This window comes from Haemaphysalis longicornis, unplaced genomic scaffold, assembly GCF_048455015.1.
Source record: "Haemaphysalis longicornis isolate Haplotype H1 unplaced genomic scaffold, Haemaphysalis longicornis Haplotype H1 scaffold_9, whole genome shotgun sequence".
Classification (NCBI taxonomy): Eukaryota; Metazoa; Arthropoda; class Arachnida; order Ixodida; family Ixodidae; genus Haemaphysalis; species Haemaphysalis longicornis.
The window spans coordinates 29988745-30012755 of NW_027526460.1; the positions used below are offsets into that span (position 1 = coordinate 29988745).

Genomic DNA, 24011 nt, shown 5'->3' on the forward strand with positions numbered 1-24011 from the left:
GATTTCTTGCTCTTCTTGCAACCATAGAGTTTCATGTATGAAACTCTATGCCATACTGTCGCCCACGCTATTTAACCTGGTGATGCGAGGGCTAGCTACACGCCTGCGGCGAATTCATGGTGTGCGCCTCACCATGTACGCCGACGATGTGACGCTGTGGACGGAGCCTGGTGACCCTCTCAGAACAACAGAAGACGCAGCCAACGCTATACAAGACGCCCTCAATACTTTAGCCGACTACTTGAAGACTACGGGAATGGAAGTGTCTCCGGAAAAAACAAAATATATTCTCCTGGGCGGCTCCACGGTTGAAAACGAAAAGGTCAAGCTCTGCCTCGCCGGCCAGACACTCGAGAGAGCTCCAGACCGGCACATCAAGATTCTTGGCATCCCGATACATGAAAGCGGAGGTGCGGCAACGTGGCTACGGCAGCTAGAGCCTAAGTGGAAACAGCTTCTGCATCTTGTAAGACGCATAGCCCACAAATCCGGAGGAGCCAGCACACGCACAGCTCGTACCCTCACAATGGCAATACTAACGTCCAAAGCTTGCTACGGAGCTGTGTGTTTTGACCTGACAAAATCGCAATACGACAAGCTGGAAATACTACACCGGGAGTGTCTTCGGGTGATAACGGGCCTGCCCCGCCATGCCCGGGTCGAGGAGCTGCACCGCTACTCTCGCATCCCGCCGCTCAGAGACATCATCGCAGAACGCAAGGCAGGACACGATCGCCGCCGTCTCTACACGCCAGCGGGCCAGTCGCTCCTAGAGCTGGACGGGGAACAGCTGGGTGAAGAGATAGAAGTGCTCCGCGCGATCGCTCCCTGGGACGACGTCCAGGTTCGTGTCACGAAGCCAGTCACGCGCCGACGCACGAAAGGGGATCACACGGCCCAACGAACCGCCCTTGCTGAGAGGGCTGACTTCCAGGACAACGCCATCTTCACGGACGCCGCCTGGGACCCAGACACCTTCCGGGGAGCGGTCGCTGCCGTCCGAGGACAGCAGCGGGATGCGCAGGCGTTTCAATACTGCCAAGAGCAACCTGTGAGGTCACTTGAACTGCAGGCCATCCTTTATGCACTAGAGAAGTTGACTGAATGTGCAAGGACCAGCCCACTTTCTGTGCGAGGACAAACCTTCACAATTTTTACCGACTCTTTGGACGCCCTCAAAAATCTGACGAAGACACCTAGAGCCGGCACTTTGGCGCACAACGTGAAAGTCGCTTGCGCAACCCTTCACGAGCTCTACGGCGTGATGGTGCGGGTGGACTGGGTCCCGGGGCATGCGGGCAGCATCGGAAACGGCGCCGCCCATGACGCGGCGAGCGAGCTGTTACGTTTCCGCTCGTCCCCCCTTGACACAGTCCCTCAGGCTTCGCTGCTCTTTGACCCGGAAGAGGAACGCGAGCGGATGAAGATGCAAGCCAAACGAGAACTGAGGGCGAAGGTGCCGCACAATCCCCACCCACTTCCCAAAGGGCTTCCGCGCGGTGCGGAAGTGCTAATACACAAGGCTAGGACAGGTGCTGCCCTTACGGAAGATGTTCTGGTCAAGTGGCGAGCACACACTGCATCCAAAAGAGCTCGTGGCGGTGACCCACAAGTGGACATCACCGATCAGAACGAGGAGGGCGACCAGGCAGCCACTGCGACGTGCTGCACGTGCAGTACCGGTGCCTCTCCAACGTTAAGGCACCTACTGTGGGACTGCCCCGGCCTTTCGCCGCTGAGGAACAGGCACAAGGGCGCCGGCGTTACATCATTGGAAGAATGGACAACCCCGCCCCCTCACTTGGACGCCGCGAGCACGATCCTTTCTTTGTGGGAGTTCGTGCGAGCGGCAGACCTGACCGGACGACTCTGACGGCCGCCCCACTCCCTTTCCCTTCTCCCCTCTTCCCCAACTAGGCTACCAAGCCCCCCGTATCGTTAATAAAGTTTCATTCATTCATGCTTGCAACTCTGCAGTAGAGTGAACTAGAAGTGTATACTTCTAGTTCACTCTATCTGCAGCATGGAGGATGCTCTGCAGCCTCGCAGGCGCAGCACTTTTAGCGCTCTAGCTCCCATCAGGGATACGAGTGTAATAGCTTTTCCTTCACGGTAACAGCCAGAGTTACTCAATATATCCAGTAACTCTGGGTAACAGCAGCGTCAGACGTCCATGTGAATTGTGATCCAAAAGAAGTAATATAACGGATCATTTAAGGGTCATTCGCAATCAATTGTGATCCAAAATAAGCTCTAGGATTGACCATTGAGGGATCATTTGTAATATCTAATCCTGTGGATGTCCCGTGAACGCCCAGTATAGGATTCAGGACGTTTAGACCATTTGAGGACGTCCTCAGGACGTTTTGCGTTATCTGGGGAGAGATAACAGGCGCATTTTTCACTCCAACTTTTCACCCCCTTGCTGAAAATTTTTCCAAACAGAGCTTAATCGCGCTTTTTATTCTTGATTCAAATCTAGGCAGAGCGCATTATTTCTGGCGATAACGAACTCTAGATTTAATGAACCACTGTGACCGAATCAGGTGCGGCTCTCGAGGATCGCACAACGACGGCGCCGAAATCGTCGTTTGGTGGGAGCAAAAGCTAGAATCCTGGCTGCTACGACGGCACTTCGAAGCCTCAGCAGCTATAAAATCAAGAATAGAACGCATTGCTGATATTTAATGTATTTTAATTACGGGGGAGGCACGCTTGATATGTGACGGCTACGGTCTGCTTGGGCAGGTAAGGCTGCTCCCCTAGTGAGCTCAAGGCGCAGTAGGGGGAGAGGGGCCAGGGCCAGTTCGGTCCGGCGCTTTGATCGGCATGAACATCAATCATGGTGCGCTTGAAGCATCGTTACGTGCTTGTTGAAATATTATGGAAAGACTGGCAAAATCCGCACATTGTGGAACTTCCAGTGAAAGAAAAGGACATTTTTGTGTGCGTGAAAAGAGCTGTGCACAGTTTACACGGAGACTTTGGTGTCGGCGTGACGAAATTCAATCTGGCAGTCAAGTTTTTCAACCCCCACACACGTGTCTTCTTGTTGCGGACCCGGAGAGGCGCGCACACGTTGACTTTGTCAGCGCTGCCGTTTGTCAAGCAGATCAAGAAAGAAGCGGCCACTTTTCGCGTCCTGAAGCTCTCGGGAACAATCCGGTCGTGCCTGAAGTATCTGAAGAAGCACGACTGTAGCATCATGCGCAACGTCTTGAGCAGGTGCGGCACTGTTGAAGAAGGGCGCCAAGTCAAAGAAAAGATTGCTGAGGTGTACGACTCGATGGAGGCAAAGGGGGACGTGCGCTCGAGCTGATAAATTGGGTTTGCTCATATCCAGTTGCTTCGCTTCGACGTGTTCCGTGATCTTTCGGACAGTGCTTCCGTACGGCGCCATAGCCGGACCAAGAATGCGTGCCCAAAACATGCTCTTCACTTCTAGTGCGGGCCAGAACACGTTTGTAATTATCCCTTGATCGCCACAAGTACGTCTTGCTACGCTATAAACAGATAACTGTACCAGAGTGCATCAATTTTTTTTTTATTTGCTCTTTGTAAAGAAATACTACTTGTTTCACAGATAACCAACTGAAGCAGAGAGCATCATCAGGTTTTTATTTGACGTCTTTGTAAAGAAATACAACTTGGTTCACAGATAGCCATCAAAACACAAGCTGTTGTATCTGTATTTGGTTGTATGCGAACAAATTTTATTCGCATCAACAATCAACACAAAGTCTTGATGGCAACAGTTACGTAGTGCGGAACTGGAAGAGCATATCTAACAATGTCTGCGGTGATTGTACCTGGTGACATCAGTTAACCTGGGCACTCCTTCAGTTAAAAATGAAAGCACACCATTACGAAGGAACTTGAGTGATTAGCGTGCATATGTGCGGTGCAGCGACATGGCCGAGTTGAGCAACAATATTTTGGCTTCACTTGCAGTTGAAGGTGAGGGGACGAGGGTCCAGGAAAGCAGAAAGCAGTTTTAGTTGTAAAACTACAGCTTGCCAGGGCAACACCTCTTACAATGGTACAGAACTTACAATGGCACACCTCTTACAATGGTACAGAGAATCGAGCCCCTGGCTTTAGTAATCTGGAGTCTGTGTTCTAAGAAGCCTGCGTAACCACGCGATTGTGAACAAGAAATCTGGCGAGAATTTGCAGATAATCCTTCGTTTTGCTTGAAAGGTTGCCAAATGTGAGACATTATTTGCATAACAGCTTTGGCAGAACGTAAAGCACAAGGGAGAATTGTCGGGTGAATGCTGCCCTTAGCTTATCACGACACCACTGGTCTAAGGACAGACACGCTTGCGAGCAGCGCGTGTTTGCACTTAAAAACAAGCTTGAAACTGGCGCACAAGTTGTACCAGCTCGCAAGTAATCTCTGCCAATACAATTTTTTTTAAAGCAGCATTGTGAACACACTAACGCAGTCGGCATTTTTTACCAAGCATAGCACTGATAGTGTAACACAAGAAATACTGTGAGCACCAGCTTTTACATTAGCAACCAGGTAAAACACCATGTGATGCATGCAAGGGAAAATATAAGCAAAGTGTTATTTTTTTTAGTTGCTTCCTCTAATGTGCTAGCTACCAACATGCACCGGACGATATTTAACCAATGAAGTCAATCAATCTAAAGAAAAACTGGCGGAGCACATACCATAACAAAAAAAAAAAAAAAGTTTTGCACTAGTGGCACAAAGACTGGGCAAACAGCAATGCTGGCGGCACCAACTCGCCTTGTCTTGGTTTGGCTAAGTTAAGGTTATGCTTGGACACTCGGCCAAGTTTTATGCGTGGTTATGCTTTGAGACTTGTCAAGTTTTCTGCGTGGTGTCGCCGTTAGCCCCTCAAAGAGCAACGAACACCTGGTCATTATTAAAGTGCATACAATGTACGCGAGCTTGTAACTCAGGATCTTCTGCAACTCGGTGACGTTTTGCAGCTGCTGCACCGGCGCGATGATCGGGATCGGACCGAAGTCGTATCTGTTCTCGAGCAGTCGCACAGTAGCTTTCGCGTCGCGCTTCTTCTGTGGGAGTGACGCTCTTCTCATCGCCCCACCTCTCCCTTTGTCGGATACTCAGCTGCTGCACCTCACGTGGATTTCCGAACTTGCCGCTGAAAGTTCTCCATGACTGGCAGGCCTGGATCGATTTGTCCGCAGGCTTTCACATTTCTCTCTAAGTGGAAAAGCGGACTGCGTTAGCATGTGCTAGTACCGGCGGCAACCGGTTCCACGAATTCCACAGTGTTGCCAAATGTCATTGAGCAAAAATAGCTAGATGGTAACGTGAAAGTGGCTAGAAGTGGGCAAAAAATTTAGCAAGGACCTGTTACAATCCTTGCTCTTCACAATGCTCATGTCACTAAAGCATCTTTTTACTCCATGATTTGAGAAAAGCAACAGCAGCACTGTCATGGCAAGTGTGGCGAGCTAGGCAAAAGGGTTTTCACCCTGCGTGTCCCTATAGGCACCTACTTCAACCCAGAAACCTTCGGTTGTGTCCAGGGTTCTCCCCACAGTGGGTGGTGGTGGAAATTCCGCCCACTCCTTTGCGCCGCCCACTGCCTTTGGTAGGCCGCCCACCACTCCCACTGACCCACCCGTCTGAAATGTGGGCTTGAGGATCTAAGAACGGCCACTGTGCGAAAGCAGTTCCAGTGGCAGCGGGCTGCACGCCCCTCCACCTGGTTACGCGAAAAGAAGTATGATCAAGTGGCTTTGAAGTCTCAGATTGCCAGCTGCATGCAAATCTTTGAGTCGGTGCCGCTTTTATTTTTTCACCGCGCTGCTGCACCACAATATTCGGTATTGACCAGAAGAGTTCAATTTTTTGTGATGAAAATTTGAAATTCTTAAATCCCCACCCTTCCCCTGCCACGTTCTCAATATGGCCACCTCTCAATACTTTCTGGGGAGAACCCTGGTTGTGTCCACAGAGCACCATTTTGCGTGCTGCACATTCCTCCACTGCGTCTCGCAGGTGGGCATGGTGAGACTAAAGTGCCAATTCCATAATTGGTTCATGCAATGCTTTCACTGCGTTCTCTACAGCGATGAGAGAAGCCTTTTGTAAGCACTGAATGTTTTGTTGAAGCCGCTGACGCGGCAGGTTGAAGAGTTTCACAATGAAACATCGACAGCAAAGGAGCAGCTCCTTTTCATCGTCTCGTAGCAAGCATGTGTTTTGGAGTGCTGTTTTAAAACGGTGACCAGAGCACGGATTCGGATCGAGATGCTCCCTGATATTGACTGTGAACACGTCGTATCGGGATGTTGGCAAACATACTTTTGCGGCTGTCAATATCACAGAGATCATCAGATCTTTGAGCAATTTTTGCGTCCTGTTTTTCCGCTTGATAGAATTTGTTGACTTGCGGAACTTCCACTAGGGCCCAGTCCAGCAACAGCTTATAGCATTTGTTTTTTGGGTCGCTGTACGTTTCAGGAAGCACCATCGCTGTGTAGCAATTTTTGTCTCTCTGATTTGTCAAAAATTTCTTTTGATATTGTTGCGGAGCAAGGAAAACGCTTATTCACAAGTAGTAAACGAATGTGTCTCTATTGGCAGATAATTAGGAAGGCAAATTCGGACAGGCAGCTAGGTCTTTCAGCTCGTGCACACGTTAGTCCACCAGAGCGTCTTCTTCTTCCTCGACGGATAGCCAGGCTGCCGCACAACCATGGCACATGCCCACTTTGGGGGATTGCGCCCTTTGCAAGTCGAGTGTCTGGCCAGCTCATTTCTCTAGTAAGTTCCACGCAGCAATATATTCATTTATTTATTTTACATACTGCAGCCCCATGGGGCTATTGCAGGAGTGGGGTAGATAAAGCATACATCACTGGCTACAAACAGCGATACAATGTACACCAAAACCGTTCAACAAAAACACGAAAATAAAAACCAGGAACACTCCAAATATACATTATAACAAACACAAATAGTACTGGCTTGAACATATTGGTGTGTATTGACGAGAAGAAACAAAGGGAAGAAGTGCAGTCAAAGAAAGAGCAGGTGGGGTCGGCAAGTTCCATCCCTCTGTGACACATGGAAAAAAGCTGTATTTGGAAGTGTTGGTTTGGGCAAAGTAGGGGATCAGGTTTAACTTGGACTGGCTTCTAGTGGTGCGTGAATCAGTCCATTGCTAAGTATCTTATTTACGGCAGTGTGTACTGACAACCAGCATGTGTGGCAGGCTTGCGGTATTGTAAGCGGAGTCTCTTCGTTGTTTATTTCGCGGTACAAGCTTTGCTATTGCAGTTTCATTGCTGAGGAGCACGCAAACCATCGGAGTGTCTCCCTCACCAGAAATTCCATGTTTTGTGGCACGGTAACCGATGCATGTGAAACTGCAAGCTGAAGAGAATGGCAGACACATCGCACCGTAACAAGATGAGGAATTTCTTTCCTTAGTCGCGTGTAGACTCTACTATTCACGCCCATCATAACGCTTGCATTGTCTACTCCAGTCATGGGCGTCGTCGGCACAGGTCTGCAAAAGGGGCACTTCCCCTCCCCCCAAGCCACACCAGCACACCTGCACCTTCCCCTTCCCCTGCCCCCTCCCCCACAATGCAAGGTGTTTGGCCCCCTCAAGACAAGGTCCTGCTGACGCTCATGACTCCAGTGCCAACAAGGTTTCTGGGGGTTCAAGCCCTGGGACTGCAATCCTCCTAAAAGTGCCGAGGCGATGCTTTCAGCATTGCACTGTTTGAGTTCTTGCAAGGTCAGGAAAGTCGAAACAGCCCCACCATTTGACCAGGGAAAAATACCTAATGATGATCGACCAGATTTAGGGGAAATTCCCAAAATGGAGTAAGTTTCTGCGAAGGAAAGTTCGACATCCACTTCAATGCAGCCGTATGGCTACAAAGAAAAGCTATATAGCTTTCTCAGAAACTTTGCAGTTGAAGGAAAATTCATCCTGGTCCAGGATGTAGCCGTACGGCTACATCCACCTCAATTGAGCCGTATGGCTGCATTGAGGTGGATGTCTAACTTTCCTTCACCTAATGATGATGTCAAGTGCTTTGACCACACTCGTCAATCAGAACACTGTACTTTCGTTTGACAATATCCTCCCGTAACAATTTTTCGAAATGTGGTGCAAGGAAGTTGTTCATAATATTAGTACACTTTCTGCGGCGGATTTTGATCATTGACGTGACCTTACTGTCTTAAAAAATCTGCTTTGAAGTTTCTCTAAAGTGGTCGCTTGATCTCATCGCGCAATGCTGAGAAACAAAGAGCGAGGGTGGTTTGTGCTTGTTGAACTGGGCTCAGTGTTGCATGTGGCATTGCATCATTTATGGTAGCCTGTTTTAATCCCTTATTGTGGCACACTTGTCGGGTGTTGAGCAGACGTAGCATGCTTATTGATGCTTGCTTTCTTTGCCTCAACAGAACACTTGTAAAATTTGAAAAGTGCCTTGAAAGGATCCCCAGATATCGGCAAGAGCCACTCCTTGTATTTATCATTGATAAGCTAGCGGTCTCTGAAGTGCTGTCTCTTTATCTTGCTGTTTTCTGTCATTTTTTTAACATGAAACTATCACATACGCTGGGCTTCCAAACTACTTTTCGCAATCAGAACAATGAAAAAAACTGCACACACAAAAAAGCTACGTGTTCGGCAAAGCCTTACAACGCATGCAAAATAATAACTTGCCCAAGCAAAAACACAGAAAGAGGTGTTACAACTGTACACTACCAAGCTAAACAGGCGGAAGAAACAAGAAAAATTTTCACCAGCCACTTTTCGAAGTCTGATGACCACAAGACCATGTAGGATGCGGTCGTCCCAAGGACTAGCATGTGCTTCCTAGATGGTTTGCTGGATCTGAGTCGGTGGCCACAGAGATAGCCGCATGACCGCAGGGTCACGATGAGACCATCTTGATGAATGGAGCACAGTGGACACTCCGCGGTGGATCAGCATTAGTAGCCGACTCAAAATGCCAGAGGTCGCATGGAAGCACTTTTCGAACCATGTTCTCGAACGAAATGCCCCAAATGTTGCATGATAGCGCTTACAGTGTTTCTCGACATGAGTTCGTAATTGGCCATCATCGGGGATAACATTTTGTTTGTTTGCATTTGTTTGTTTGGTTACTTATATACATACTCTAAGGCAGTAGTTCTCAGCCATGACTGGACCTGGGACCCCTTATGTCCTTTCGAAATTGATGGGGGACCCCACGATGAAATATATGTCGATCGGTGTCATAATGCGCGGAGAAGCTAAATATCCATAGCATACAGCAAAGCCACCTTTTCGCATTGCCAGCAAGTTCTGGCAAGATGGAGGAAAGAGTGGCAGGGGGAAAAGTTTTGAAGGAGGCTTTGCGGACCCCTTTTTGAGAACCACTGCCCTAAGGGTCTGTGGGGATTGCATAGGGGGGATCGGTTTACACACAGAGGAAACACATCTTGGCAACACTGTTGTGAACGGTAAACCACAGAAGACAACTTTGGAAATCTTTGAATGCTGACATGCATACGCACATGTACACTGTCGTACCACGAGGATTTTAACGTTCTATACATGCTGTGCGATTAATGACACCTTTCAAAAAACCACGCCGCCATATCGCCTCTCTTTTGTTGATACGCTCTTTTCTTTTCCCAGTGACGCAACAGGACAGACCTGTTTGCAGCCTTCTTCATACTGCCTTTTTCTTTCTCTTTTCAACAAATTCCTCATTTCTCTCGAGTTTCTATTTTCCTGTAAAGCCACTAGTCTGTGCTAAATGTGTAAAGCCAGTTTCATCATATGTAGCATACATGTATTTTATGACACCGGAATAACAATTCCAAAATGTCCCTAGACCAAAGCTACAACAGCTAAATTTAGAGCTAGATTGTGAACAAAGGAGAAGAACAGCTACTCGTAGCTGAATCAAATTTTTGGTAGCTAGTCGAGTCCGAAAGTAGCTAGACCTAGCTACAAAATAGCCAAACTGGTACTGCTGACTCCCTTCTGTAGCACAAGCTTCTCTGTGCTTTCCACTTGAGGTGCAAATGCACCTGTTAAGACCTGTTAAGTTTGTTAAGATGAACTTGGGACCAAGAATATTTTTTCGTATTACCAGAAATTTGTATTTTTTGCATTCTGGACGTTACAAAAGAGCAAAAGCGCTGCCCATCTTAACCATGGAGTTCATCTTTACCGAGTTTTTTTTTAACTGGAGTCTGCAGTACAAGGTTGAATTTTCGCTGACAAAACAATGCCATGCTTTTTTTGATATGCAATCCCACTTACTGTTTTCCTAGAGAGAAATCAATATACAGTCGAACACGGATATATCGAACTCTAAGGGGATCGCGAATTAGTTCGATATATGAAAAATTCGATATAAAAAATATGGACTCTGAGACCTCACCTATGGCGGACGAGCATTTACCGATCGTCGCATTCAAGAATGACAACTAATTCCGCACTCACGACGCAAGAGGACGCTTTATTTCCGTGAAAAAAAAAAATCGCTGATCTTGGCCTGCTTCTTCGCCCAGGAAATGAAATTAAAGACGCTGGTCTCGATCTTCTCGAGGCTGCACAACTAGAAAATTCCAGCAGTACGCTGCGCCTTCGCACCCCATGCACAACACCCACGCAAAAGAAGAACAGCGCGCACGTACCACAATAACTTTGAAGGTAACAATTCCAAGGCTCTTTGAACGGACTCCAAGAAAGCGCTCGCGATGGTCATCTCCGAGAGAAACAGTGATCTCCGAAAGGTGCGGGACAACTCGCCAAACAGCAGCAACAGCAGCAAAATGCAAAAGGAGGAGGATACCGGCAGCGCCTTCGTTCCCTCTTCCCTTTCCCGAGACGACATCGGGGGAAGACAGACCCAGAGAGAGAGAAAAAAAAAACTTTTTCGGCAAGCCGAGGAACGTACGCAGCCGCAAAAAAAAAAAAAAAAAAAGGACGTGTGCAGTTGGGGCATCCCTGCCTCACACTGTAACATTTTCCGAGCGTTCGGGCTTGTGTGCCTAGAGAGATTTAGCATACCGGGCTCCGTCCGCTAACGCTACGGCGGCCGGTAGCGGGGCCCGACTGGGCAAGCGCAAATTCGTTCCGGTAGTTCCGCGAGCGAGTCTTCGTCATGCCCGCGCATTCCCCGACATCCTCCTCAACCTCAATCGGGGGTGCAGCGACCGCCGAAGAGCACCTTCCAGCTCGCGCGGCGTTCGATATACCCAATGTCGGGAAAAATACGGTTCGATATAAACGTACGAATTCCTATACTTTTACACGGAATTTTCAAGGGGATAATTTATGAGTTCGATATAGACAATAATTCGATATACCCGTGTTCGATATATCCGTGTTCGACTGTATTGTGTGTACTGAAAGCGACTTGGAATTTTGGTTATTGCTGTGAATGTGCTTCACTGAAAAATAACCAAACATACTTGGTCCATTAAAAGCTCTGCTTTTCCGTCATTGTTTCTCCCCTTGGTCTCACAGCCCGCTCACCCGCGCAACTTCTTTGCTCGCATGTCTTTGCGCAGCTTATCGACACATATTTATCACTCTAGGTGCTGAATTTGCACTTATACAATGCCAGAACAAGTAATCCCAGCACGATGGCCGAGAAACTGGTTGGGCCGGTCAAAAACTGGGCAGGTGGCAACCCTAAGTCAAGGTCACCAAGTTTGTGAAAAAGCTTTAAACAATGCAGCGGTCATACTCTATAGTACAAGGAGGCCAAAAATGGTGGTGTTGGTTTGGAATAGCAGCAGGAATTTGTCCGAGTTGTGCTATTACTGGCTGTAAGAGCTCCGTTCGAATTTTTCAGGTCTAATGAAGGGCGCAAGAAGTGCCCATAGGCACGCTGTCTGCCCCTGTAAGGCACAACCGCTCTCCCTTTGCGCAACGCGTGCGAGCAGGAAACAATCTCTGTGAGGAGGAGGGGAATAAGCATTTATTGAGCGCGAGTGCTGATGGCAGGGCACTCTCCCGGTGGAGGGCATCCTTATTCCGGGATACCCAGGCTGCGACTTGCCGTCCAGGCCCTCTTGACCAGTTTTTTCTGGTGTCCAAGGTCCAGACGGACCAGACGAGCCATGCACTGCTCAAATGTTGGGGAGGGGATAGGGGGTAGGTTTGGAGTTTGTGGGCACTACCATACCTGGTGGTACAGGGTGCCAGACGTTGGACAGAAATTGCAAAGGGAGGGATACTGAGTGAGGTAGATGGAATGGAGGGGGGTGCAGTGGGCATTGGAATTTGTCTGCAATCGCCGAAGAGTGGTGGCTTCTTCTCTGGTTAACCGAGGATGAGGTGGTGGGAATATTCTTCTGCCGAGCCTATAATGTTCCAGGACATCTGAATACCGGAGAAGTGGGTCCGTTTTGGTGTCAGCGGAGAACATTCCGCCTCGGGTAATGGCCTGGTGTGTGTACGCGCGGGCAGCGGAGTGAGCCGCCTCATTACCGTCGATGGATTCATGCCCAGGAACCCAGACGATTTCCATATCAGGTAGCTCTGCAATATTTTTCAGAATGGTCAGTGCTGGTGTAGAGATGCGCCCCCGCTGATAACTTCGACATGCCGCTTGCGAGTCAGTTAGTATAGTTATAAAGTCCTTGCTGGTCGTGGCAGCCAGGGCAATCGCAACTTCCTCTGCAGCTTCTGTTGAGGTTGTACGCACAGTCATAGCTGTCAATTCCTGACCGGCCGCGTTAACAACGCAGATGGCGTGTGCTGGTTGATTTGGATATATGGCTGCGTCGCTGAATCTTGTTGGGTTATTTCCATACTCGGCGTTGATGACTTTAGCTCTAGCGATGCGGCGTGCCTTGTTATGAATGGGGTGAATGTTTCTTGGTATCGGTAGAACTCGGATGTGCTGTCGAATCTCTAATGGAACACGTATCTTGTGGTCCTGCATGGGTGGCGTCGCATATCCTATCTGTCTTAAAGTCGTCCTTTCCGTGTGAGTCAGCTTCAGTCGTTCAAGCTGAGAGGTTCGGTGTGCTTCCTCTATCTCCTCCCAACTATTATGTATTCCCAGTTGGAGCAACCTTTTCGTTGATGTCTTTGATGGTAGTCCTAAGGCGGTCTTGTAAGCTTGTCGAATTATAGTATTCAATCTGGCTTTCTCCGTTGTTTTAAGGGCAAGATAGGGAGTGCCATATACGAACCTGCTGATGAGCAGTGCCTGTATGATGCGCAGGGTATCCGACTCCAGCAAGCCAAACCTTCTATTTGATATCCGATGTATGAGGTGCATTAGCTGGCTGAGAGTGCGGTTGAGAGGGGCAATTGTATGTATTCCTGATCCATTTTTGGGAATCACAAGCCCTAAAATACGCAGATGAGGCACACTGGGAACTGGTTTGCCCTGTATTGTGAGCTCGGGCTCAGGGATGCTTTTATTCCTCTGCGTAGCTTTCCCAGATATTAGAGTAAGCAGATCTGACTTCTCTGGGGCGCATTGTAGGCCTCGGGCTCGAAGGTATTCGTGCGCCTTGTCGATGGCTAATTGAAGGGCGTCTTGTTCCTCCCCCATTGATCCCGTGGGGGTCCAAAGGGTCAAGTCGTCCGCGTAAAGTGCATGCCGTAGATGCGGGATGTCATTGAGTATTCGAGGGAGATCTTTCATTACTATATTCAATAGAAGCGGTGATATCACTGAACCTTGTGGAGTGCCCTTTGGTATTGTTTTAAATGTTCTTGAACGGCGGTGGCCTATTCCGATGGTTGCCGTGCGTCCTGTAAGGAAGGCTGCAACATAGTCATATAGCCTCTGGCCACAGTCAATTGATGCTAGTCCACGATGAATGGCTTGGTGGTTAACATTATCAAAGGCTTCTTTGATATCCAAAGCTAGTATGCATCTTTTGTGCGAATTGGAAAGCCTGTCTATTATTTCTTCTTTAAGTTGCAGCTGGATATCTTGTGTGGATAGATGAGGGCGGACTCCATAGATATTTGTTGGGAAATGCCCATTATCTTCGATAAACGGGGAAAGGCGATTTTGTACCATGTGTTCCAATAACTTCCCAACACAAGATGTGAGAGAAATGGGTCGCAGATTTGCTGGGGCTAGTGCCTTACCGGGTTTTGGCATCAGTGTAATGTCGGCGTGTTTTCACTGGGATGGGAGTGTTCCGGCAATCCAATGTTCGTTAATGTATTCTAATAGAGCCTCTAACGCCGTGGTGTCCAAATTTCGTAGCAGCTTGCTTGGAATCTTGTCCTTTCCTGGTGTAGTATTCTGGGTAAGTTTTGGACCACCGCTTCAATTTCAGCGATTGTGAATGGAGCATCCATTTCTTGGTTGGAGCCACCCATGTACGCAGGGTGTCTACCAAGTTGACATTTTGAAATTCCCTGAGTTTTCCAGGTTTTCCCTGAGTCTTTTTGATAAATTCCCTGAGTGACACAGAACTTTATTTTACGTTAACATGGGCTGACACCCCTTCACCGGTTGCTGTCACCCTCTAAAAAGTGCCTTATAAAATAAAATATAACATAATAAAGTTGCATTGCGAACCAGTAACTTTTATCTCATTCAAAAAGAAAACATAACAGAGTGGTAGTAAAATTCACAGTGAATGAAATATCGAAAAGAATGGTAACACCATGCTGCCATGTTCTCAGCTCGCACTCAATGCCTCAGTGCTGTATTTCACTGCTTCAAAGAGTTTTTTTTTGGTTTGGATGAGGGACACCTGCACCTTAAACACAGTCACGTTAGGTGCCCTTACATGCCACCATACTTCTAGCATCAAAGCGCTGCGCAGGATAAGCGGGAAGAGTATTTGGGATTCACATTGGAAATCAGAAACACCTCAACTACACCCCACTATTGTGACTCCGCGTAAAGTTCTTTTGGCACGTAGCGAAAGCTACGAAGCCGAAACATGCTGTCTTTCTATGCAGTGGAATATAGTGCTGGCTTGCAGTTAAAGGTAGCTCTTAAAACAGGGTACAATGTCTATATTTGATACTTAAGAAGTATTTAGAACACAGCTGCGATCTTTAAAAGTGGGAAATTAAGAGAAATAAGTTATTATAACGCCAGATTCACATCTCAAAGATTTGCAACGTGCGTCAACTAACTAGAAACCACAGTAGATGGTGTCGGGTGTTCCAGCATAGGATTGAAAACTACTACTGCCCCTGTAGACTCCGTTACGCTGCCCCCACAAGCTATCGCGGCGTGCAACATTTTCTTCCACCTTTCAGGAGTCTGGGAAATATGCCAGAACACAAGGGGAGCGTACAGGGGGTCAGGAGGGGGGAAGAGGGGGGGGGGGGGAGTGACTCGCAAGCTGTATGAAGCTAGTTCTCACCGGAACCAAAGACTCCAGACGGCGCCATCAGCGACGGCTCTGGAGGGCTGTCCACTTTTGCCGTGCTGTTACTTGAGCCAGCATTACAGTGAATTTCGCTTCCTTTATAAAGTACAGCTAATTTTCCCTGATAGAAGGACAAATTCCATGAGTTTTCCCTGAGTTTTTCCAGACTGTTCAAAATCCCTGAGAATTCCAGGTTTTCCCTGTTTTCCAGGTTGGTAGACACCCTGGTACGGTTCATGGGGTAGTGGGGCCTTGTCACATGTGTCTTCCCACAGTTTCTTTAATTCTTCCAGGAGATCTTCTTCTGGGCCTTGATAATTGTGAATGAGGTGTTTTAGTTGATGCGACGCGGCTGATTTAGTTTCCTTGCTATCCATTAGAGAGCGAAGGAGATGCCACATGCGACAAGTTCCAAAGGTGCCCTGGAGAATCGTGCAAAATTGAGACCAATTTTGTTGACTGAGTTGTCTTGCATAATCGGTGGCTTTCTGGGTCAGGTGAGCGATACGAATACGGAGCTTCCGAGTTGTTCTGCATTTCTTCCACCGTTTAGCGAGACTCCGCCGGGCTTCCCAAAGGTGCATAAGATGGGCATCTATGGCCGGGCAGTCCTGCGTTAATGTGAATTCTTTAGCCTGTTTTTTTCGGCTTCCAGCATCTGCTCCGTCCATCTGTGAACACTATCTTAATTGCACCTATAATGCTCCAAAGTTCGTAGTTTTTATCGCAAAATGTGATGCAGGATCAACTACAGCCAAAATTTGTGCATACGTATGCGCATCACGACAATATGTAACGCGACTTTTCATTACAAAATGTAAGGCCCTCATGTAGACTTTCGATTGATTCATTGTAGGGTTTAATGCGCCGACGCAATGCAGGCGATGAGGTGTGCCGTAGTGGAGGGGGGCAACAGATTAATTTTGACCACCTGGGGATCTTAATGTGCGCCAAAATCTCGTACACCCGGGCGTTTTTGCTTTTCGCCTCCATCAGAAAAGCGGCCACCGCGGCCTGGAATCGAACCCGTGACCTCGTGCTCAGTAGCGCAACGCCTTAGCCACTGCGGCGGGTCATGTAGACTTTCAGACACTGCAAAGACGCCAGTTGTGAAAAAAAGATATTTATTTCACTGAATACTGTTAAACATATTAGTAGTTTCAAATAAACCATCTTGGTAGTCTCAAACAACAAACAAGCTATGGTTTGAGCATCAAAAAAGTATATTGAGATTGTGAAAGCATACAACTAACTACTGTTCAAAGCTCAGTCCCTCAAATGAACGTAAATATGCTGTATATGCCTTTTATTTCAGCCAGCACAAATGTAACTCTCAAGCGGTGCCACTTCAAGCTAGCTGTGATTGGGTGAACGCAGATGATTTTGTCACAGGTGCTTTCAAAATGGACACATATTGTATTTGGGCAAGCTGTGAAAACTTGGCGAGGAGCAAATATGATTCACTGTACAATTCCTCTGTGATCTGATAGGATTTCTCACATAATGTCACAGTCTCCAAGCTTAACCGTGGCACTGCCATTGGGAATGGCTCAAAGTTGATGTGATGCTAAGCATGGCAATTCTTTGGCATCGGAACACTGTACCATGTGAAGATCAGGATGGAGGACACCCTTGAGAGCTTGCCGATAATTTTTGACCGTCATTCCAGTACACAGCTCCCCATTCCATCACTCTACAAGGTTGGTATATAGTTATGACAACCCACATGCGCTGCTCCACTGAGGTGTCCTTCTATGGTCCACAAACAACCTCAACTCAAACTCACCGGGCGCAGTATCTGCTGGATTTTCCACTGCTTACGACCGACATGTTACTGAAATCAGGCTTCATTGGCTTGCAACTGACAGCCAGTTTTTGAAGGGAAGGGGCACTATCTATCTAATTTCCTGAATAGAAAGAAAAACAATATATTACCCCAGGATCCATTACTAGATAACAAATTTTGGGACAAAGTAGGACGCCATACGCTGATGCTGGCCTAGTTCATGAACACGCCAATATAAGAGATTGAAGAGGAATCCGAAGCAAAACGTCTGCAAAGCCAGCACAAAAATGCGAAATGAAACTTGAAAAGAAAAGAGTTCTTGTCCGTGAAGTGCCAGTCACTGAAGTGTCATCTATGAAGTGTCCGTCAGAGAACTGCTTCACTGGATGGGTATCAAACCCGTGACCGAGCTTTTGGCAGCAGTCACAGAGTCCCCCCGAGGCGGGAAACGCACAAACGCACAGTCAAGTCCATCTACACGTCCAATATGCTCGCTTCGTCAACTTTATCACAAGTAACTTCTTCGGCCTCTCCGCAATCGCCTTGGTCGCGCATTCTTAACAGATTTTGCATTGCTACAGCGTACTGCGAGGCAGCACGCTTAGACTGTTCAGCCCTGCGATCAATCGCGTCGTAGTAACACTGTCGATCCGCGGGCGTTTTACCTGCTTCTGGCGCACACTGCTCGTTCGGGAAGATACTCGTGTCCGACGACAGCAACTCGTTCCACCGATTGCACTCAGCCGACAACGCCTTCAATTGGGCGTGGTGCTTTGCAGCAACGTCAGCGGTTGCCGTGTCTGCAGACGCGGGTTCCGTAGCAGCCTTCAACAGCTTCGTGAGACGATCGTCGTCGTCGCCCGTGTCGTCGAACAGTGCCAGGCCTTCGACCAAAAACGCGTGATGATGCTCTTGAAAAGGTTCAATTTCGTCGCTGATCTCTTGCAGAGCTCGCTTGAAGCACCGCCGAAGGAGGATACGCAGCCGCTCGTCTGCTGGTAGGCCGGTTGGAACACTTTCCAGAAGGCTGTTCTGCAGAAGTGACGGACCCCGAGTGCTTCGCCGGCTGTGCTGTCGAACCGCTGACGTGCTGGCTCCGGCTTCCGCCATGACTGGTTGAAGTGACATTCGAAAGGGGCGGACACGCAAGCTTTGCTAAAAGGCGTGCTCGTGGGCTCGCGAAAGCAGCAGAAATTATTCGCGGCACATCAACCAAGTTCGCAGTTCGCAGACCGTTTGATTACAGTGAACTAGAATTCAAGTTCACTGTAGCGATGGTAGCGACTGCAGCTTAGCGTGACTAGAGTTCTCCTCCCTGTTCTGTGGAACTAGTTCACTCCAGCATAGAGAAAGAAATGACTCCAGCTGCTCCAGCGTGACTGGCTTTCCCGCGTTCGTACAAAAGTTTGTTGCGTAAACGGTCACCATTTATGCTCGCGAACGCCGGTTTAAAAAATAACACTTCAGCTAATTTATTTTATAGCGTTTTTTTTGTGTGGCATATTAATGGACACGCGTTTTTTAATGCAAGCGTTGGAGGAAAATGAAGCAGCAGAACCGCAGAATCGAGCGACGTGGCAGCGCGAAGTTCCGCGAACCTATGGCGCGAACTTCGAGCACAGGCAACCGGCAATGTGGTAATTAGCGTTTTTGCATTGTTTTGCCGGTTGTTTTTAGGAGATTCCCCTTCCGAATCCTCCTTCATGCTTCACGTTTGGGAGCTTGTTTTAAATTTTGAAACTGAACCAATGGGAGCGAAGTTTTGGTGTTCCGTCTGATCCGAAAATGCCCATTTCGCATCCGTTTTACGTAACTTACTGGGCCTATGGCTGCCTTGATAAGCGCAGTTTTTTTCTCCGTGCTTGCATTTGAGCGACCTCTGTTATTTTGTGTTGCTCATACCTGCTTCGAGGCAGCTAATTTTCTACCCGGAGTTGCTATTGAGAGACCAGTTTTGGACTGCTCAGAACTGCTTCTGCACTGGCCAATAAAAACTTCGCCTTGCATTGCATGCTGTTGCTTGCAGTCAGCGTATCACGACTCACTCAAAATCTTAAGTTTTGTAACTGACATAACTCATGTCTATCTCAGACGAGGCTGGTAAAGAATACTAAAACATTACGCTATTTTGTTACAATGTGACTCTTATTAGAAGTCTTCAACTCTCCGAGGGGCAATCCAGCATTCGTTTGTCGCACATATTTCCACAGCGTGGGAAATCCTCAGACTGCCCGTGGGGAGTCCAGAACTAATTTTAAGAGCCCCAATGTTTTTGAAAGAACCGACTCGTACAGTTAACAAATTACCTGTATGGCCAGTGAAGCGGTAGCCGTATAACCTCTACGTGGGGCACTATCACTGAAAACACATGGCATGCTACCAAAGAGTTGACATCCTACCATGCATACATAAAAATCAAAGTCTGCTCTACATTCAGCACTTCTAGAAGAAAGCATTCCTCGATTCCTGTGATACGTGGAAGAAAACCCTCGATGACGGGGCAGTATTAGAAGCGCAAGCCAAGGTGGAAGCCAGAGCCGAAGTAGCAGTGTTGTCAGCAACCGCCACACAAGCCACGACCGCAGTCGAAGCAAGACCAGGGCAGCCTACCATTGGCGCAGCCTAAGCGAGATCAATAAGACTCGGGGTGACAGCAGAAGTCCAGAATCCACGAAAAATTCGCAAATGGGTCAGAACAGGGGCGGTATTCTCGAGTTTTGTCCCTTTCAAAGGTGTCCCTTTTGGCGAGCCCTGATTGGCTAAAAGCAAACAACCGGAAGTGACGTAACGCAAGCGCAACAAACCTACTGCCAACGCTTACTGCTTAACCGGAAGCACGTCACGATTTAGGGGCTGAAAAGGGACGTTTTCAAAAGGGACAGTTACGAGAATACCGTCCCAGGTTGGATCAATGGGATATACAACAACGGCAACACAGAGCAGCACTTAGTTATCGACAAGCCCTAATCCGCAGTTCACACTCCCATACAAATCAAAAATCTCTAACGAGTACCCCCGTTATGTCTGAGGGGCAAAGCACAGACAATACCATGGATATGGAGCACTTCCCAGTCCTACCACAAACCAATTCAAATGCCGATAGGGGTATAAACACAACAGCGAACAGCAGTGGGGAATCCATTCCTAAAAAATCGAAACTCGCCCAAGAAATGGCTCCATCACTAGCTGAAGAATTCGTTCAGTTCAGGCAGGAAAGTGAAAAGGGTTTCTACGTGATTTTGAAACGATTAACTGAACTGTCCCTGCTCCACCCCCGCCTTCACCCTCGGTAACAGAAGAGGTAGTTTCTCTCACTAATGCAGTCTCAAGACTAACCAAACAGGTTGAGTTGCTAGTGACACACATGAGGAAGCTAGAGGGAGAACTATCATCTATAAAGAGAGTGGGTAGCTCGCGCCCCAGACCATACCCTGCAACCTCAGGTTATGTCAACAACGATGAATAACTCAAGCAAGAAGACATCGACGGACTGCATCAACGTCTGGCAGTGGAATTGTAGAGGTTTCGGTAATAAGAGGGGTCTCCTAACCCAACACATTCAGATGGCACAATTCAAACCAGATATTGTTCTACTCCAAGAGACAGGACGTATCCCAACAATTCCTGGATACACATTACACAACTATGAACGATAAGCTCCCTGCAAACAAATTGCTGCTTTAGTCAGAAATCATCTAGCTATCCGTTTAATAGCTGAAAACGCGGACACCGACACACATTTTTTTACCATAGAGGTGGCGACTCCAATTAGAAGCAAGGCACACGATGAACAGAAAATGTCACCATCCTATACAGCTTTGTGAAGGTGAAAGGATGCCATTTTTCCCAAATATTTTCGCAAAGACCGGGACGACGCTTTACGCACCCAGTGGCAGGGGATTTCAACGCAAAGCACACAGCGTGGGCTTATGGGAAGTGTGATTTGAAAGGTAAAGTGCTGGGATCTTTAATCCACAGGGAAAACTTTACATTGCTAAATGACCCTTACTCAAACATGCGAGAAGGCAACTCAGTTCAGAAGGACACAAGCCCAGACTTGACACTAGTCAACAAGGGATCGCTTCGATGCCATTGGAATACGAAAACGGAAACTCTCACCAGTGATCACACGATCATTCACACAGAAATTGCCACATCCAAAGTTCACAAGCGAAATAAATAGGTTTTCATCACGAATTAGGATAAATTCCGTAAAAGACCAGGAGCGTTACAGAGCCCCATCCTAGCAGAATGGAGTGCAAGGATATTACAAGATGTAGAGTCGTGCTCCAAAAGTGTACAAACACCTGACCCAGAGATAGACTCCCATCTTTAGCACCTATTGGAAGCTAGGCGAGGATTCACCAAGAGATGGAAAAGAAACAAACTGAACACAAAGCTGAAAAAACGAATAGCAAACATAAATGTAGAAATCCCAGCATACACCTCTCAATTCACAACAATTGGTACAGTATATGAAACCAACTAAATGGCAATGTTCACGTTAAAAAAGCCTGGTCTTTAATTCGGTATTTGATACAACCGGAGAACTCCATAACAGAACTAAACAAGTGTCTAGACATTTTGGCAGCTAACTATAACAAGGTAGAGGACTTGCTAGACGAACTAGCAAATGTCTATTTTTTTCCCAAAAGAGACTATCCGGCCTACAAAGACTACAACGGCAAGGCAAACACATGCTACCTTAACCAGCCAATCACCAGGGCAGAGCTTACTGAAGCTATTGCTGAAGCTAACAGGCAACCGGGGTCACATAAAATTGGCAACGGTATTCTTCGCAATCTAAATGAATCTGATAATGAGCATCTTCTGCAGGTGATGAATAAGCCTTGGGGATGTGGAACATTGCCGCAGGAGTGGAAGGACGCTGTAGTTACCTTCATTCCTAAACCTGGAAAACATATAGAGATTGGAAACCTGAGACCCATCTCTCTAACATCATGTCAAGGCAAGTTATTAGAACGCATAATCTTGAAACAGTTAGTACAATATTTAAAAGAGAAGTGGTTACCGTTCCAGATGTCTGGCTTCAGGGAACATATTTTTTTCAGATTAAAGAAGACGATTAACAATCCAAGCGCAGCTCAAAATAAAGCTACTTTAGCAGTTAGCCAAAGCATTCGATAATGTCACACATGATGGCATCCTTGAGGAGCTAGAAAAAACTGACTGTGGCGACCGTATCTACAACTACACGAGAAATTTTTTAAAAGACTGCACTTATTGTCCTTGGATCGCACACATCAGAAAATAAAAGGCACCCAAGCAGATGTACCCCAAAGGGATTGTACTGTTTTTAACCTAGCCATGTGTGCAGTCGCCAGAAAACTGGATAGGATTCCAGACATAAAGTACACCTTATACGCGGATGACATTACAGTATGGATAACTAAGGGCACATTGAAATTCCCACCCCACAAAGAGCGGAAATTAAGGTCTTGGGGCTTTGCATACAGAAAGACAGCAAGTCTTATACAACTCAACAACTTTTGAAGCAAGGCAATCAGATCATTCATATGATGAAGTGAATCACCAACCATACTATAGGATTGATGGAGAAGGAAGCCCCGAGACTGAGGGATGCCTTGATAATTTCCAGGTTTGAATATCACCTCCTGTACTTAAACCCATCGCAAACGGAAAAATTTAAGCTAGAGGCACTCACCAGAAAGGCTACCAAGGTTGCCTTGGGAGTACAAATGTCAACTAGCAATGAGGCCCTATTCAGAACAGGTACTCACAATACGATTGACGAGATCGTTTTAGTTCATTTAGCAAACCAAGTTCAAAGGCTTCGGTCAACAGAGCAAGGCAGGAACATCCTCAGCAGCATCAATTTGAATCCCACACCTCGAAACGAGCCACAGGAAGTCAAGGGCACATTTCTCGACAGCAAAAGTCGAGACCTACTCAGTCGCCCCTTTACTCAGTAACGTGGATCCCGGAAGGAATGAGGACGGAAGACGGCAAAGAGTTACATTTTTAAAAAAACCTGTGAAAAGCTCTCCAAGCCAAGCAATATACTATGAAATTATTAGTTCCAGCAGAGGCAAGCACAGCATCATAGTGCTGAACAGAGACCTTCATCCGGCAGTAACTAGCATTCTCAAAAGTAGCGCCAACATCAACACAGCAGGCATTGAACTCCACGCCATCGCCAGAGCCATTAGATACCACGACACCTTCACACCGCGCAAGTCCGCATGATACAGAACTTCCAGTGATCATTTTCACAGATTCTCAAGAAGCATGCAGGAAAATTATACTGAACGACATGAATAAAGATACAGACATGCACCCCAGCTAGATGGTATCTTTTCTCTAAAGGAAGGGCACAAGAGCCACCAGCCTGAAAACACTGTGGTGGATATCCCAATCAGCAACATGTGCTATGGGAATGTCCTTACACTATTCCCAGCATTCCAGGCTTGCACACACCAACGCAGCTGCCATATCCCATTGACCCAACCTGGCTGACCCTCGCCTCCACTTTTGAGGAACAGTTGGCTCTAATGCGGTACATGAACAACGCACTAGAGCGGAGTTCAGCACTCACTGAAGACGACCTGTAATTGGGTTGACGAACCGCCTTTGGTTCTAAATAGTTTTTAATTTCTTGAACTCGCATGTAGCGTCCGCCGTCCGTCCGCAATAGCTCAGCGCGCCCTCTCCCCCACTCCCGCTACCCTCCTCGCTCTCAACAACACGTCCGCACCCCTCCCCCTACACTATATAAAAAAATACTTATCGGCGCCTGGTTTCGATCCCACGACCCTGTGGGCGGAACGCAAGGTACATGGTGCTCTCCCCACTGCGCCACAAAACCGACACAGAATGAAAGGCTACAAACGCGCCTTA

General features: G+C 47.5%; 1 protein-coding gene across 1 annotated transcript; it reads left to right on the forward strand.

Moving 5' to 3' along the window:
• Positions 1–2797: 2797 nt before the first annotated feature.
• Positions 2798–3527, forward strand: Pop5 (POP5 ribonuclease P/MRP subunit). The gene has a single exon (XM_077682543.1). The coding sequence runs from the start codon at positions 2843–2845 to the stop codon at positions 3317–3319; it is 477 nt and encodes a 158-aa protein (XP_077538669.1). The 5' UTR covers positions 2798–2842; the 3' UTR covers positions 3320–3527.
• Positions 3528–24011: the final 20484 nt, after the last annotated feature.